Below are 17,140 nucleotides of genomic sequence, written 5' to 3' on the forward strand. Positions count from 1 at the left end.
GGAAGAACTCTCCGAATTTGACGGGAATTCAGGTACCGTAGCCTCGTTCCAGCCATAACGCGAGGAGAACTGGTATATACTGCCTTGGTCACCGCGCCTGCAAATGGCCGCTTTGTGGTGAAGTTTTTGCGTGCTCAAAGGTTTGGAGGATATTTTCGCTTCAAGAATGCCGCGAAAGGTTTGTGTTAGACATAAAATATTACTACAGTGCAGCAAATGCAAGTTAATTTATGTGTGAGGTCATTTTTATTCACAAGATGTAAATAAACAGGCGAAGGGCTCTGAGTGAATTTATCGCAAAGCTAGTACAATAAACTTAATCAGAATAATGAAAGCTTCCTTCCATGCATGTTGTTAAAGTGTTTGTGTCTTTACAAAATACTGTCGAATGTTTTTAGCTCTGTACTTTCTGGTTGCATGTGCTGTTCTGAAAACCACTGCTTAGAAAGGTAACTCAAGCAGCTTTCCATTTCGTGGAAGTTCACCCATGTTGTGAAAACATGACGCGGCGCGGAGTCTTTCTGAGTCCTAGTAAAAAGGAATTGGTTTGCGGCCCCGGGGGGGGGGGGGGGGGGGGGGGGGGGGGGGGGGAAATTCCACAAAAGTTTACTTCTGAGATATTCACAGCCTTGACCTGAAGTTACCTGGCAAAATACTTTGCAGATAAATTTATTGATTTATACATGTATATGATGACATGCCACTTTATTTACATGTCCAGTTTGTACGTGTCAAAAAATAAAAAGTTCAGGTGTGCAATAAAAATGAATTCTTTTGACCTGAACGTGACCTGTGAAAGAATCCTCAATGAAGATCCCGTGTAGTTTCAAAAATTGATATCAAGACTGTCCTGTTGATGGGTTTCTGTGTTCTTGTCACTTTCCCTTTATAAGTTGTATTGATATTGCAGGAAGAAATTATTTACAGATCAGTCATTTGTCAATATTATTTTATTTCAGAGGAAGGCAGCAGCATCAAAGGAACCAAAAGCTTCTATAGAAAATGAATCACAAGAGGAACAACAAAAAGAGGATTCAACAATTGATCAAAGCAATGTCAAGATCACAAGTGAAACAGTGGAAAAACAAGCTCCTCAGCCCTCTCCCCCTGAAGCTGTTCCAGAGTCCTTTACAGCAGATAAAATGTTTGAGTACCAATGGCCTCCTGACCGGTCAGGAGAGTTTTATCTTCTCCGTCATCACATTTGTCAGTTCTTAGAAATAGAAAGTCTTGAAGAGAAATATCCAGGTGAATGCTTTGTCTTCTTTTCAGTTGAAAAATTTGACTGTCTACAGTTTAGTTATTAATTATTAAAATGAAAAGCACTATTATAACAGTAACCATATTTTAAGCAAATGAAAGATCATCGCAGTAATGTACTCAACTTAAGCAGTTGAGAAAAGCAAGCCTGAAAAAAATTCAGGCTTGAACGGGAATCGAACCCATGACCTCTGCGATACTCGTGCAGCGCTCTAACCAACTGAGCTATCAAGCCAACTGGGAGCTGGTCACTTGTGAGTTCATAATATACCCGTGGATGGAGAAGATATAAAATGAATATATGAAACTCATATATTTGTACTGCGGATATACATTTTAAGCAAATGAAAGATCATCGCAGTAATGTACTCAACTTAAGCAGTTGAGAAAAGCAAGCCTGAAAATGTATATATATGAGTTTCATATATTCATTTCATAGTAACCATATTGTACACACACTTTATGCACCTTGTACAGCATACATGTACATGTATATATACAGTTGAAGCTCTCGTAAGCAGACACCCTTAGGACGTGAAAAAAGTGTCCGTAACTAGAGCTGGCCACTTACGAGAATGGTTCTCGTAAGCGGCCACTAAAAGTGTAGGGGATAGATGGTACTGCAATTACTGTAAAATCTTTGTGACAAACGGCAATGTAAAGTTGATTGATAAAAACAAGATAGAGGTTTTTTTAGGATTTTCTTTGGGGTGTCCGCTTATGGGAGCTTTATAACACAAAGAAAAAGTCTAAGTTGTAATCTGTGAAAGTGTCCGCAGCCGCTTACGGGAATGTCCGCTTACCAGAATGTAAAAATACAGAGTTTGTATGGGAGTTAAACCGTGTTTCAGACAAGGCGGCCGAAAGTATAGCTGTTCGCTTATGAGTGTCCGTTAAGAGAGCTTCGACTGTACACCTAATTGAAGAAACGTTGACCCTGTGAAAAGCATAAACCATGAAGGATATGACCCAATGGTATTTTGGGTACAAGGACATCTCTGTAGATTGACAATGATAAGCTTAGTAATGTTCCTTTGTTGATAATCAAGATATTTTCTTCTTTTAGAGCCTTGAGAGCATGATTTATACATCCTATATTATTATCACAGTGCTGCAAATAACAGTCAGACTTCAGACATTGTCCGACCAAAATTTGCTCATGTCCGACGAAATCTTAAGTGTGGTCAGACATAATGTCCGGACATTTTTTGATCATAAATCATTTTACAGCAACAATGAATTCAAAGTCTGTCCAACCACAATTTTGTTTTGTCCAACCAAGATGGTGTCTTAGTAGGACATATGTCCTTTCAAGTGAAAAAAATATTTGCAGCCCTGTTATCATGTTAACTCTGTCACAGAGGATTATTATTTTTTTCCAATTTTCCAGTTACCACAGTTTGCATTGATATGTGACGCCAGAATTTAAAACACTGGTGGAAATGTTTCCAAGATTTCCGTCAATCAAAGTGTCAAATGCCATTTCGCACAAGCGATTATGAAGTTTAACTGGCGATAAATAAAGTTCATGCTGACAGAAGACTACAGAAACTTGGTGAAATGTAACTTTATTACACAGCAAAGGCATTTTTAAGATTTTTTTTAGACTTTCCCTTCAGTTTCAAGTCTTAATTGCATTTGTGAACAAATGAAAGTAAACGGTTTACAGATCTTTTTGAAAATTAAACTCTATACGAAGCAGACAGTGCCAGACTGAATGTCGCAATAAGTTTCATGGCTCACTGAACATAAAGTTTCGTACCTTATATTTCAATGGTGTTTATTCAAATGGTTTAGCAAGACAAAGCTCTTTGACAACTCAGCTACAAAAGAGTTTAATGTAGACCTGTTTAAACTAGTTTGAGGAGTTCTGGCTGCAGAATAAAACTTATTAACCACCAGTTCACTTTCGTGATCGATTGGGCGAAACGTTGAAGAAACCCCTTCAAACTTTTGATTGACGCAAATCTTGGAAATGTTTCAGCGGGTGTTTTGATCTCTGGCATTGCATATCAATGCAAACGGTGGTAACATTTGGTCGCATCGTTCGTGGTTTATGCTTTTTATGGGTTAATGTTTCTACAATCAGGTATAATATATACATGTATGCAGAACAAGAAAGGGTAAGCTAAGCAACCCGATTATCCCCCGAGCCCGCTTATTTTTTGTTCAGCACTAAGAACTCGGACTCCGGCCAAGTCCGATTTGAGAGTTCCCAATTCACAAACTTCAGGTCGTTGTGCACAGACTCAAAGTTTATTGAGCTCAAAACTGATTGGGTATAATTTATAGCAATCAATAATGAGCACTCTGCAAATGACCAAAGTCTGTGTTCTTCATGCTGACCAAAAGAAAAATTCTTCTTTGTGTAAACTAAAAATATACATGGCAGGCTACTATTTTGACACCCTATGGAAAGGTTTATAATGAAGTCTTTTATCAGTTTTTTGTGTTGTTTTTGTTTTCAGATCTGGAGAGACATACTGTAGTAGAAGATGAGAAATTATATCTCAAAGAGAAAGGTGTTATCAGCGATGATTTTCAAGGTACACTATGAAATATTTACTTTTATACATGAAAGATTTCTAATATAGTTAGATACCACAAGGAGAAACCCCATATATTAAAGCCTTTGCCAATGAAAGTTAATGTTCCATCAGGAGTGAACAAGAGCACATATTGACAGGGCTCATATGAGTCATAGAAAACCTGGTCATGGAATTTTAGAATTTCATTTTCCAGGCCTGGAAAGCATGGGTCATGGAAAGTCATGGAAAATGGTATTGATTGTACAAAATAAATTAGGCCTGTGGGTTACTTTTTGTGAAGAAAAGGGTAAAAACTTACCCGAAATCCAGATAATTTTTTAAAATTTCCAAGAAAAATGGTCAAATTTAGGTAATGGAAAACTTTGAAAAGTCATGGACAAGGTCATGGAAAGTCATGGAATTTCAAAAGCTTTAAAGACTATGAACCCTGATTGAACATTCAGTTGTCTACAGTTAAACTTTACATTTAAATGTAGTATCATTATCTCCAGATCAGGCCCTTTTCTTTTGAGATTGAAACTACATTACTTTGTACTGTATGCAATAAAGTAATTTTATGACAACATCCAAGTTTGCTTTGACTAATATGAATAACGATAACTTACTCTGATGTTGATAAAGAAGTAGCTTGCTTTAACATAATTTTGTGTATCTTGCAGAATTAGCAGCATATAAGACAGAGGATATCTGTCAACTTATGATCGATGGCTTTCCTAAAAAATATCAGGTGAAGTAACATTTAATTTACAGTCAAGCCTCTTCACTAATGGCCCCCTCTCTTCAACAGCTGGGAATTTTCATCTCAACCATGCACCAATCCAGAACTTTATGACTTATTTAAATCTGCCCACAACATCCAATATGTTTCCTGTCTATCTGAGTTTGCTCATAGGAAATACAATTACAATTCATGTACATGACCTGTAGCTTGTAAACTAATTCCTCCATGATTTGTTACAGGAGTACATTAAAGTGGCTCATATCAAAGAACGCCAAAGACTTATTCGAAAAACAGAAGAAGAAAAGGTAATAATATTATAAAGAATTATTGGTGCATAGAATGCTACAGTACATGTTCATCTGCATGTATCTCACTACAGTGTATGTAGGTCCCATATAGCCATTGCTTCAATCTACATACATGTATATCATTCAGTATGAAGTGATTGGTACATATTGCAAAGCAGGGATGGCACAGTGGTGAGAGCGTCGCCTCCCACCAGTGTGGCCCAGGTTCAATTCCCATACCTGGCATCATATGTGGGTTGAGTTTGTTGTTGGTTCTCGTCATTGCTCCAAGGGTTTTTCTATGGGTTCCACGGTTTTCCTCCCTCCACAAAAACCAACACTTCTAAATTCCAATTTGCAATCAGGAACAGTGGATGAAGAGCCACTCTGTGGAAATGGCACTGTAAATTCCCAATTTATTTTATTTATTTATTGTTACATACATGTGTAGGAGCATTTCAGACTGCTCTGCCAACTGAAAAGTCCAAGAATGATACTAATGACCATTATGAAGTGTTGCTTGTAGATGATATCCACTTCGACTATTGAACATGATGATGCTGAGAACTCAAACATTTGTCACAATTTCCATTTTAGAAAGCACTGGAGACAAGGAAAGTGGCAAACTACATTAAACGAGCCATCAAAGATGCAGCAGAATTCAATGCACAACTGGCTCAACAGAGAAGAGAAGAAAGGTGTTCATACTTTGATATGCAGACTCAAGTAAGCTCAAACTCTTCAACTCTTCATTCATTTGCTACAGAATGTACATTGTAGTCCTGTCCCTGCTATACCCATCAAAGATATGATGCCCTGCCAGGAGGGTCCCTGAGTCATTATTTTGTCTGAATGTGAAAATGTCAGGTGTCCCTTTTTCATTGATCATTCCAGGTCTTTTTCACTTGTCAGAATTAATTTTGGTGAGAAGTTTATTGTTTGTTCCAATTTCATTTTATGTGCTGTCACTAGTTTCTGGACCATGTCGCCTCATCTTACAGTAAATTGGAAATGTGGTTTTTGAAAAAGAGGAAAATGTTGGGAATGTTGGAAGTTTGTGTCAATATTTCACTCAGTGTCTTCACAAATAATTTAATGCCATAGAAATCTGCTATCTTGAACTTTCAAACACTACAAAAAATAGTTCAACAAAGGGAGGAGTTCAAGATGGCCAATAGTAAATGCTTGAAAAAGCAAATCCAAGGGAAATGGATTTGCATTTGAAATGCAGTGTACATGTACATGTGGAGGGGAGCTCAAATTATCGGAGTATGATGTAGCAAGATTTAACTGTGGTCAGTTTTACAAGGTTTGTTATATGTTGAATTTATTGGCATGTTTATAGTCCTAGTATTGTGCTAATGTACCTAAGGGAGGGCCATGTAAAGCTAGAAGTGGCAAATGTCATGAATATGATTGTGTTGTCATTGTAGATAATTCACGTTCCATCCAACAAGGCAACAAGGTTACCAAAGCAGTACACAAAGCCAAGTTTATATCCGGTAGCTCTTCTACCTGGACAATTCCAGGAATACTTCAAAAGGTACATTGTATTTTTTTAATTTTTTTTTTTACTACACCTGTAAATCAATCTGTTTAACCATAGTCAGGGCCGTAGGCAGCGAGTGCAATGGGTGCATTCACACCCCCCCCCCTCCCCTCCCCCAACAGGCCACAAAGGTTCGCCTGATCAGAATGCAGGAAATGTGGACTTCAACAACTTGATTTTTCACAATTTTCCCCCAGACCCCCTTAGACATTCACACCTCTGGCCACCCAGAATCCTGTCTATGGCCCTGATAGGTACATGTACATGTACATGCCTTGTTTTAAATTTTGTTGTTGTTGTTGGACATGGTCAGATTACTGGTTCATGTACACCTGCAGCTCATGCACCTTTTTTAAAAATACAATTCTAGAAGATCAAAGTTCTAGAAGTTAAGACGGAATCCACCAGAAAGTCAAATAATATCAAGTTCCAGAATAATTTAAATCCTATAGTGTTATTTCCTACCCTTAATAAAAGGTAAAGTTGTAAGTAATTATCAGTAATAACACCAACAGCAATTTCTTATCAGAGACTGAGAAAATGAATTTCAAAGTTCACAAGCTATAGGCAAAATCTCATGTGTGTCCATTTTGTAAAAATAATCATCCTTAAGCGATTCAGTGGAATTAGATAGATAGATAGGTTTATTAAAAACAATTACATGGCAGCCAGCGGCTGAATTGCATAATTAATTCAGTAGAACTTCAAAACTTGTTTTCAATGTTTGGTGTTGTTAAAAAAGATTGATGAGATATTTGAAGCAGTAACACAAAAGCTTGCAATAAAGTGTAAATAATTTTGGTACATAATTTTGTCCAATACTACTCAAAGTCCAGACGGATTCCAACTTAATCACTTTAATGTTTGTTGATAATATAGTTATAATACAGAGCAACTGAGCAACCTTCCACTGGGCACTGTAATGGAATTACCAAAGCCTCCACCACCTCCTGAACCATATATACCACCACAACCGGAAGAGTCAGAGGAGTCTGATGGGATTTCCTTGCCGGTAAGTTGAGCGTCATGTTCTTTTTAGGGTTAAGGTAGGTCAAGCCTGCGTTTGAGCCTAGTGGCCCATCAGGCCAGAGCTTATCCTGGTTTTCCTAGCATGAAGCGACTAGGAGTATTTCTACTCCCGCCTGGATGGGATGCTTCATGTAGTCCATCACAGGGTTACCCCCAGCATTAAATTCATCGGTACTGATTTATACACGTGTGTGGAGAGAGGCACTTTGAGAGTAAAGTGTCTTGCCCTGAGAACACAACACAGTGCCCCGCCCAGGGCTTGAACCCAGACTGCTTGATCCGGAGTCCAGTGCCCTAACCATTGGGCCACCACGCCTCCCATGTTCTTTTTTTAAGCATTTAATATACAATGTAAATGCTGCACTGAAAAGGTCCAAATCAATTACTGGCAATCTCAAGAGCTTCTCGACAGCTTTCAGAGTATTTCATTGAATACAATTCATGTAATGAGTTACTGTTTTTCTCTAAGTTGTTTCACTCCATATGTCTATAGTTTTACTGTAGGTACATGTACATTAATTTGTTGTTCATGTGCAAGCTCACGATATGGCCTGCCATCCATGTCATAGCAGTAGCAGTGCTCTAACCAAAGGATAAAGGTCACTCCGAGTAACTGCATTGCGCCTAAAGTACAAGGGGATAAAGTTGTGAAGTTATATTTCGGTAATGTATTATACCATCCTCAGATTTACCCTAACCCTGAAGATGGTATAGAGTATAGAGAGTATTACTGAAATTTAACTTCACAACTTTGTCCCGTTGTATTTGTTGCCTATATACTCTAGGCACAATGCAGTTATTCAGAGTGACCTTTTTCCTTTATTTACAGAAATTATCAGCCGGAAATGGATTTTGGAAGGTTATGATGTCCTATCAGTTTTGAAATAAATCTGTTGATGTTTAAAATTTTATTATTAACCAGGAGTCAACAGCAGAGGAGACGAGTGGCAGTAGTTCAGAGGAAGAACCCGATGAACCACCAGCAAAGAAGACACCTGGAAAATATAAAGTAAGTCTGTTGGTGCAATGCCTATTCCAGGGGAGGGGTCCAAGAGGTACATGAACATGTTCCCCTTTGCATGTGAATCTGTTGCAAGTTAAATCCGTTTCTGACCTACAGCCATCGTCAAAAGTGTTGGCACGATAACCAAAATAATTTCTTGTCTCCCCCCTCCCCTTCTCAATGTTGAGCTCCCGAACATATTGCACAGACAATCCTTAGCCACAATGGGTTCAACATTGAAAGGGGGGAGGGGGGGGTCTCGTAAAATGTTTGCATGTGTCGTTGAGAAAGTTTAAGCGTCAAGTATCTGCATTTTTATCTTTTTAGCGTAAGCGTTCCTTCTACTTCTGTCTATGGTTGTAGATAAATTATCTGCTTCCACCTGAAGATAACACTTTTAAAACGACATTATAATAACTTGAGTTCATAAAGGGGAAGTCCAATAGATTGTTATCTTCAGGTTGCAGGGCTCACCAAAACCCCCGTCCGGTCGTCCGGGACAAGTAGATTTTCCTTTCGGGCAAGTGACTTTTCATGCTCACTTGCCCGATGGGCAAGAACCCAGGCAAACCATCAATTATTCTTATTTCTAAAACAACGATTTTGAAACAATGCAGTACATTTTTGGTCTATTTGTCATGGATAATCAAAGGTTATAAATGAACTTTTACAAAAACTAAAGGAAGCTTAAATAAACACACAGGCTACTTTGAACAAGGCTTCACAACAGTGATAAATTCACCATTTGCAAGCCTTTAAGACCTTTAAGAATCAGCCAACCAAAAAAGGAAGGCAAAACAACAATTATAATGCATCAAAACTGTTCCAATCAACGATTTGATTCGAAATGGTTCTCAATGGTTTTCGGATTCGTTGATATGTGTTGCTCATGTCGCATTCCAAATGTTTTGCAACGGTTTTGAATTGAAATGGTTTTCAACGCAATTTTCATTTCATTGAAGAGGTCATTGAAATGCGTTGTCAACGTTCCAAAACGCATTGACAATGTTTTCATAATGCATTCTCAATGTTTGAAAATTCATTGAAACATGAAATGGTATAATGGTCCTTTCCTTTAAGGGTCGTTTTCACAAAAAGGGTCACAATTTCCCTGGTGTTTGAAAATCGCCCTATAATGCATTGCAAACCCCCAAAACTGTTGAACTGTACGTCATGTATCCGTCATGGATTTTGGTTAGGGGGTTCATGAATTATTAATAAGTTTAAGAACCAGGGCAAGGGGGAAAAGTGTCCGGGCAAGCAAGATTTGAGAGTTACTTGCCCTGGCAAGCTGGAATTCAAGTTTTTGTCGAGCCCTGGGTTGAATCAAATAAAATTAGGCTGAAAACAGATTTAACTTGAAAACCAATTTATCCTGCAACATATCCACTTTCTTTATGTCAATTCCTCTTGTTGCTGATCTGTTTAGTGTTCAGCAATTGTTCAATGTGTAATGTACAATATACAATATACATAAAACAATATTAGAGATGTCTCTCATGATACATGTTGTAGATTGCCCAATTAAGGAAATTTCCGGACACAAGGATTTTAGTTTATTATTATTTTGTCTGTAGCCACCAAAACGCCCCAATGCTCTGTGTGGCATATGCCTCAAAGGCCCTGATTCAAACAAGAAAGGATTGCCAGAGGATCTTATACACTGCTCACAATGTGAAAACAGTGGTATGTCCAATTTTGCATTTGTGTATTTTTTATGACATTGTGCATGTTATTGTGCACAGTCAACTCTCTCGAAAATGAGTTGTCCGTCTTATAGGGAGTTTAGTTACAGTAAAATGACTGAAAAATGGTATGGATGGGACCAACATCAGGTGTCCGTCATACAGAGGTGTCCGTTAAGAGAGAGTTGACTTTATTTACATGTACAGCTGTGTAGTATACATGTAGTGCAATTTAGCTTCTGAGCAGGCTCTCTAAGGGGTGAAGGATGGAGCTGCCCCCTCTAACCAAGCCTTCTTGCAGCCTAAGTGCAACTTCTTTATGAGTACATGAAACAAGCAAGCATTTCAATGAAAATAAGCCATGTAAATCTGTCTGTACATTGGTAGGAAACCAAACTGAGCACAAAGTCAGTTTCCGTGTGTGTTTTCACAGGTCACCCGTCATGTCTAGACATGAACATGCAGCTGGTTGCAGTGATTCAGACCTACCCCTGGCAGTGCATGGAATGCAAGACTTGCATCATCTGTAGAGACCCTTTTGATGAGGTAAATCTATAAATGTACTGTATAAATACTAATTGAGGAATACATTGTAAAACCCCTTGTTTGTATGACTTTGTTCTGTGATGAAGTCAATAGCATAGACATGTAGGCCCGGTTAAATTAGTCTTGGTTTAAGGCTAAATCAAGGTTTCTTAACCTAGTTTGAATAATCAGTCCATATAGTCTGGAAGTGATATTATTAGAGAGAACTCTTAGCCATAAATGGCTAAAACACCTTTTCATGTATAAACTAACCCTACATGTTTTATATAGTAATGTCTTATCCTTAGATTTCAAGTTTTAAATACCGTAATTCACATTGTTCCGTCAGCTTGGCAACAGCTGACAGCCCCCCTTTTACCTTAACCCTCCCACATAAAAGAAAAATAATTTGTTTAATTTTGTTTTTTACATTGTAGCTCCGTTCTAAAAAGCAAAATAATTATTATTTATTTACCTGTAGCTTTATTCCTTTAATGAAGAGTTGTTGTTTGTTAACAGGACAAGATGTTATTCTGTGACGAGTGTGATCGTGGATACCACAGCTTCTGTGTTGGTCTAAAACAAATACCTGTCGGTGAGTGAGTATTAATAACACGATACACATGTAAAATATTATTCATATTTTGTTTAGATGTTTCCTTAGATTCAATCTTTTTGCCTTCCTGTGCAAGGCCGCTGAGAAGGGATTCTTTTTCCACCGAATTAAAGATTTTGCAATAAATTCAACAAAGTTTCCCAATTTTGATTGACTGAGAGCAGAGTTTACAATAACAATGTTTGGAAACCTTTTTCTTTGTTCTGAGAAATTCTTCTCATTAGAGCGTTGCTAAATATCATTTTGACTTAGGTTACATTGTAAATGTTTAGTGAAAAACGTCTCCAAGCTGGAAAAAATAATCGACCGCATATTACTATTGTCTACGCTCTATACAAATGATAGTAAAAACCATTTTCTGCGCTGGATGTAATTCATTGCCAATTTTCTCAACAAAGCACGCATATGTAAGTAACACGTTTTTGTTTTCACTCTATTCCCAAACTAAGAGGTTATTTCTCTCATCAGGTCGTTGGACATGTGACATGTGTGGTATGTGTGCATCGTGCTTGAGGAGGTCACCAGGTGAAGGAAACACTTCCAGATGGAAACACGAGGTTTGTTCATCAACATCAATATTCTCCCTACAATGTCGAAATACAGTAAATTTATTAAGCCAAGAAGTTACGAGAAAAAAAATGACCTATGAATATAGACGATCGACTCACATGAAAATCAACCACTTGCAGCGTACGAGTTTTCCTCTCCACTCAACCTTCATGCATGAAATTCTCGTTCCCCTTAACCTCAACTCATACAATTTTTTTACTAGTTATGGGGGGATAGGGAGGGGGGTTGTTCCTGCACCAGGTAGGTCGTTACGTTCTTCCTGACTATAGTTCCCTATTACTTATTTGGTTCTCACTCTGCTCCACAGTACACCAAGCCACGTGACGGATCTGAAGTGCAGTTCTTACAAACTCTATGCACAGCGTGTTCCAGGTACAGTACAAACAGTCTGAAAGAAGTGGAAAAGATAATTATTGTACTACAAGGTTTTAGTATTAGAGCGGTTTTCACTTGAGTGTCGAAAGTAAATTGCGTTCGCTTTGGTTTTGCATTACTACGCTTAGTGATTGGCTTACAAATCTCGCGCCACTTTTTCAGCCAATCAGGAGTAAAACTAAAACCAATCGTGACTCGCTCGCGCACGTTTTCCCGCGCTTCGTGCCGGCTACATGTATTTGCTTTGAGTTTTGATTGGTTCACTGAGTTGTCTGTATCCTTTGTGATTGGCCAGAGTAATTACTTTGGTTTTGGTTTTACTACACTCAATTGAAAACTGCTCTAAGTGTAATCTGCAACCATTCAAATGAAAGCTATTGAGCAGCACTTTTAGGTGGAACTGTTTATTGTGCTGTACAAGGTGGTGCTTACTTTTAAGTCTGTGTATGAAACCCTAGTGTGTGACCATTCAAATGAGAACTACTGGGAAGTGCTTCCGTGTTGTTCTGACAATTATGCTGCACAAGGTGGTTTTAACTTTTGAGTCTTTTGATAAAATCCTCGCTTTGACCATTTAGATGAAAGCTATAAAGCAGTACTTTCATGTGGTACTGTTTTTTATGCTGTACAAGGTGGTTCTTACGTTTAAGTCTGTGTATGAAACCCTAGTGTGGGACCATTAAAATGAAAGCTATTAAGCAGTACTTTCATGTGGTACTGTTTATTATGCTGTACAAGGTGATTCTTACTTTCAAGTCTGTGGATGAAACCCTAGTGTGTGACCATTCAAATGAAAGCTATTGAGCAGTACTTTCATGTGGTACTGTTTATTATGCTGTACAAGGTGGTTCTAACGTTTACGTCTGTGGATGAAACCCTAATGTGTGACCATTAAAATGAAAGCTATTGAGCAGTACTTTCATGTGGTATTGTTTATTATGCTGTACAAGGTGGTTCTAACGTTTACGTCTGTGGATGAAACCCTAATGTGTGACCATTCAAATGAAAGCTATTGAGTAGTACTTTTATGTGCTACTGCTATTATGCCGTAATTGTGGAGTTTGTGAGTAAGGGTGAAAGTATACGTTGTACATTTTCTTCTCGCAGGTTGTTCAGAGCAGGGAATTTCTGCCCAGTTTGTTTAAAAGTTTACCGTAACGACGAATCTGACTTGCCTATGGTTTGCTGTGATATGTGTGATCGCTGGATCCATACAGGTATGGCTCTGTATTTCGTTTTGATCTTTATACATGTAGTTATTTGATGTCATTGCCGATTCGTGGTAACCTGTGTTCAACTCAGTGCGCTTGCTTCTTTGCTAGCCCTTGCTTTACATCTGTAAACCAGGCCTAACATGGAATTCAGACATTAAATTTTTCCCAAGAAGTTTTATACGATACATGTAAATCTACACCTCAGTGACAACAGACTGAAGTAACGCTTTTCTCTCTCCCGAAATCTGAGGGCGCTTACCATTAGTCAGAACTAGCCGGCTGGACTGTCCACAGCCTCTCGAATTTTCAACGCAAAAAAGCAAACGAAGCGAGCGCGAAGTGCGAGTACGTGGTGGGTGGGGGGTGGGGGGGGGGGGGGTTCGGGAAGCGAGTTTTTTCGCTCCCCGCCCCCTTGCTTCTTCCGTTTTGCGCTGGCGTCCAGTTCTCTCGCCATTCTCACCGCGCGCTCATCGATCGAAAAAACACGAAAAAATAGAGGGCTGTGGACAGTCTACTAGCCGGCCAGACCGGTATATTCGAGAACAGAATTCCTTAGTTGGTCAGATTAGTCCTGCCAAATCAGTCAATGCATAAATATTACACACCGTTGTGGTGGAATTAGCCATGTTCGAAACGAGCGGGGGACTGGGTACGAATATTCAATATCGATTGGATTGAAAAACTGGGCCTGTCATCTGAAAAAGCATCCAAAAAGTAGTAGCTCAACCAAATTTGAGAGTTATTGATTCAAACGCATAGGTATGGTTCACTTTTAGAAATTGCTAAAATAAGAGAGCTTAGTATGGATTGGTGGGACAGCTGTCCATCCAGCCATACTAAGCTCTCTTATTTTAACGATTTTTAAAAGAGTTCCATGCCTTTGCGTTTAAACCAATAACTCTCAAATTTGGTTGAGCTACTAATTTTTGGATGCTCTTTCAGATGACACGCCCAGTTTTTCAATCCAATTGATATTGAATATTCGTACCCAGTCCCCTGCTCGTTTTCAACATGGCTAATTGTTGGAAAATCTCATGAAAAAGTCCCATTTCACATTCAAAACCACCGACCGGCGAGTTCTGACTAATGGTAAGCGCCCTAAGTTACTGAGTTAACACGTACAAATGATTTACCATCTGCAGATTGCGATGGTATCGACGAGAAAGCCTATGCACAACTGGCCAAGACTAAGAGCAAATACAGCTGTGTGCTGTGCCGCGGAGAGAAACAAGAGAGAATGGATTCATTCCACAGAAAGAACAGAAGCAAGACCACCTGAAATATTTTATTGCTTTTTTCATCTACGTTTATATATTCTTGTTAATATGTCTTTGGTTAACGTAAAGTACACAAAGCACCACACATAACACATGGTTAAAACTTGTGTTCGTCGCTGTTTTATATTATTATAATTTTATCAACGTCTTTGTTTGCTTCGGTAAAGACAGTTAGTACAAAACATGCTTCTCATAACACTGTTTAACCTTTTTTTAGCAACGTTTTGCATCGCCGTTTTCGGCATGGTTGTCGAAGTTCGCTCTTGGTGAAACGCGTACAATGACTCCCGAACGTGCCTCTTCTACATAAAGGGGCAAATTTCGAAACCTTACATGAGCACCATCGTAATCCATGCACCTTGGTGCAAACGACCAACATGTACCCTGTACATCGATACGTTTTTCCTGACTGTACATGTTCATGTAGTTCTCAGTATCCCTAGTGCTAATTTTGTTCACCGTCTGTGAAGCAGACAGTGAGTGATCACCAAACGCAGTGAGCGCCACCCCCAGAAGCCAAAATGATAAAAAGAAACGTGGTCAGAAGAACACAATAAAAGGGTCGCCCACTACCTCTCAAAACGAGACATGTCATTGGTTCCTAAAATGGGTCACAACAATGGCCCTAACCCTAGAAAACCATAGAGGTAGTGTGAACAACGGACGAATGAAACAGGGGTTCCAGCGATGTAGTGGCTTACTGTAAGAAAAGAGCATTATTTCATTCTTATGTAGATGGGACAATACTAATGCAAAGATAAGTGGGCATTCTTATCTAGATGGGCTCCTATTCAGACAGAAAAGAAAAGAGAGCCTCTTGAGTTGGGCCCTTTCTGAGAAAAAGGGGTTTCTTGGACAAAGAGAAGGTTAGAGGACCTATATTGCGATCTAAATAAGCTTTCCCCCGTCTAAAACAAAGAGTAAAAGAGGGTATCCGTGTTACAGTCAAATTAGATGGGTCCTCATTGAGAGAAAAAGAGGATGTTTATTGCAGTCTAAATCAAATTAGCATAACCACACTGACCTACTATTGGTAATCGCGCAATCTGATTGGCTACACAGGTGCCTACTATTGATCCGTAGAAGGCTCTCGGAGCGCGCGCTTAGTTTTCGCTTAATTTTATCAATCAAAACCTTCAATAAATCAATTCTAGCGATATTCTGAGTTTAAGAGTGACTTTTACGAACGGCCGAGCAAGAATTTGATTTCCTGGCAGAAATTGGAATATCGATTTTTCTTCGTTTTTTGCTCATTATTAGCTGTAAGGTAGATAAGAAACCTGATGTAGTTTGTTTCCCCTAGAGGTCTTCTAATTTTAAGAAAACAAAGAAAATCGATTTCGGTGGTCGAAGTCACAAATTTCCTAACTTTTAAACCCGAAATTAGCTATTATGAACACTACTCGCGTTCGGTTACAAAACCGCGCAGAGAAATTTGGTCACTTCCTATCAACATAAAAACTCTTTTTCTTTGGCAAGAATATAATTTCAGGGCTTTAGCGCAACTCTTCCAACTGAAAAAAATGAACTGACGAGGAATGCTTTTTACGATAACAAAAATTTGAATGAAATAGTAATTTTCAACGGCAGTATTTAGCATGTGGTATAACATTAATTTTTTCAATTCTTGCTCAAACGTGCATACAGATATTCTTATTAAACATACCTGAGAATTGGCTCGGGTTATTGGAAAGATTCTCGCTTAGAGGGCATCAAACTTCAGCAAATTTTCACAGCATGACCGTAAACTGTGTAAATTCTTCTAATTGCCAAACGCCACGATAATGAATGTTTTTACCCCAAATGCTCGTCTTTCCTTCTTCTTGCCGAATGTTCCATTGCAAAATTCCCTTTTCAACGAAAGAGTGAGATAAAAAAGCCAACCTGGGTCAATTAAGGTCCATTTTGATCACAAAACCTCTTCGCCATTTTGGCACAAGATTAGATTTGTGACTTACGTGACATAATACACCTGACATGAAACACGATATTGTGACGTAAGTGAGTCTGCGCAGTAAGAGCTCTGGGGTCGAGAATGTCACGGAGTTAAAATAACGCAAAACAATTCTCCAGCACCGCCAACGCAGTTTGAGGAAGCAAATTGATCGTTCTGGAGTTCTGTACACACTTTCGTCAAGAGAAAAGAACCACGATAAAGGAAAATTTGCTAAGGATGAAGATGCAAAAGGAATTTCACGCTTAACAGTTGCTTTGTTGTATTTTGGAGCCAAGAAATGTTTAGCTGTCAGTTAGGCTATTTTGATCGATATCACAACATTTTGTGGGACTACGATGCATTGGTAAATATGCTGCCTTCAACAACCCGAGCCAATTCTCAGGTATGTCTTAGTTAAACATTTACATGTGTGTTTAAACGACAATTGAGAAAATTTGAAGTTATACCACATATTAAATAATTCCGTTGAAAACTGCCGTTTAATTCGACTTTCTAGTATCGTGAAAAGTATTCCCCACCTTTT

At 38.6% G+C, this 17,140-nt stretch overlaps 1 protein-coding gene across 1 annotated transcript; it reads left to right on the forward strand.

Moving 5' to 3' along the window:
• The first annotated feature begins 61 nt into the window (after window positions 1-61).
• LOC144629847 (PHD finger protein 10-like) lies at window positions 62-15,242 on the forward strand. Its single transcript, XM_078488067.1, has 16 exons — window positions 62-178; window positions 960-1,248; window positions 3,729-3,806; window positions 4,469-4,536; window positions 4,770-4,835; window positions 5,415-5,543; window positions 6,251-6,360; window positions 7,246-7,378; window positions 8,318-8,404; window positions 9,976-10,084; window positions 10,517-10,629; window positions 11,128-11,203; window positions 11,693-11,781; window positions 12,102-12,166; window positions 13,277-13,386; window positions 14,526-15,242. The coding sequence occupies exons 1-16, from the start codon at window positions 167-169 to the stop codon at window positions 14,660-14,662; spliced, it is 1,671 nt and encodes a 556-aa protein (XP_078344193.1). The 5' UTR covers window positions 62-166; the 3' UTR covers window positions 14,663-15,242.
• The last annotated feature ends 1,898 nt before the right edge of the window (window positions 15,243-17,140 follow it).

This window comes from Oculina patagonica, chromosome 11, assembly GCF_052425735.1.
Source record: "Oculina patagonica isolate OP01 chromosome 11, crgOcupat, whole genome shotgun sequence".
In the NCBI taxonomy this organism is placed as follows: Eukaryota; Metazoa; Cnidaria; class Anthozoa; order Scleractinia; family Oculinidae; genus Oculina; species Oculina patagonica.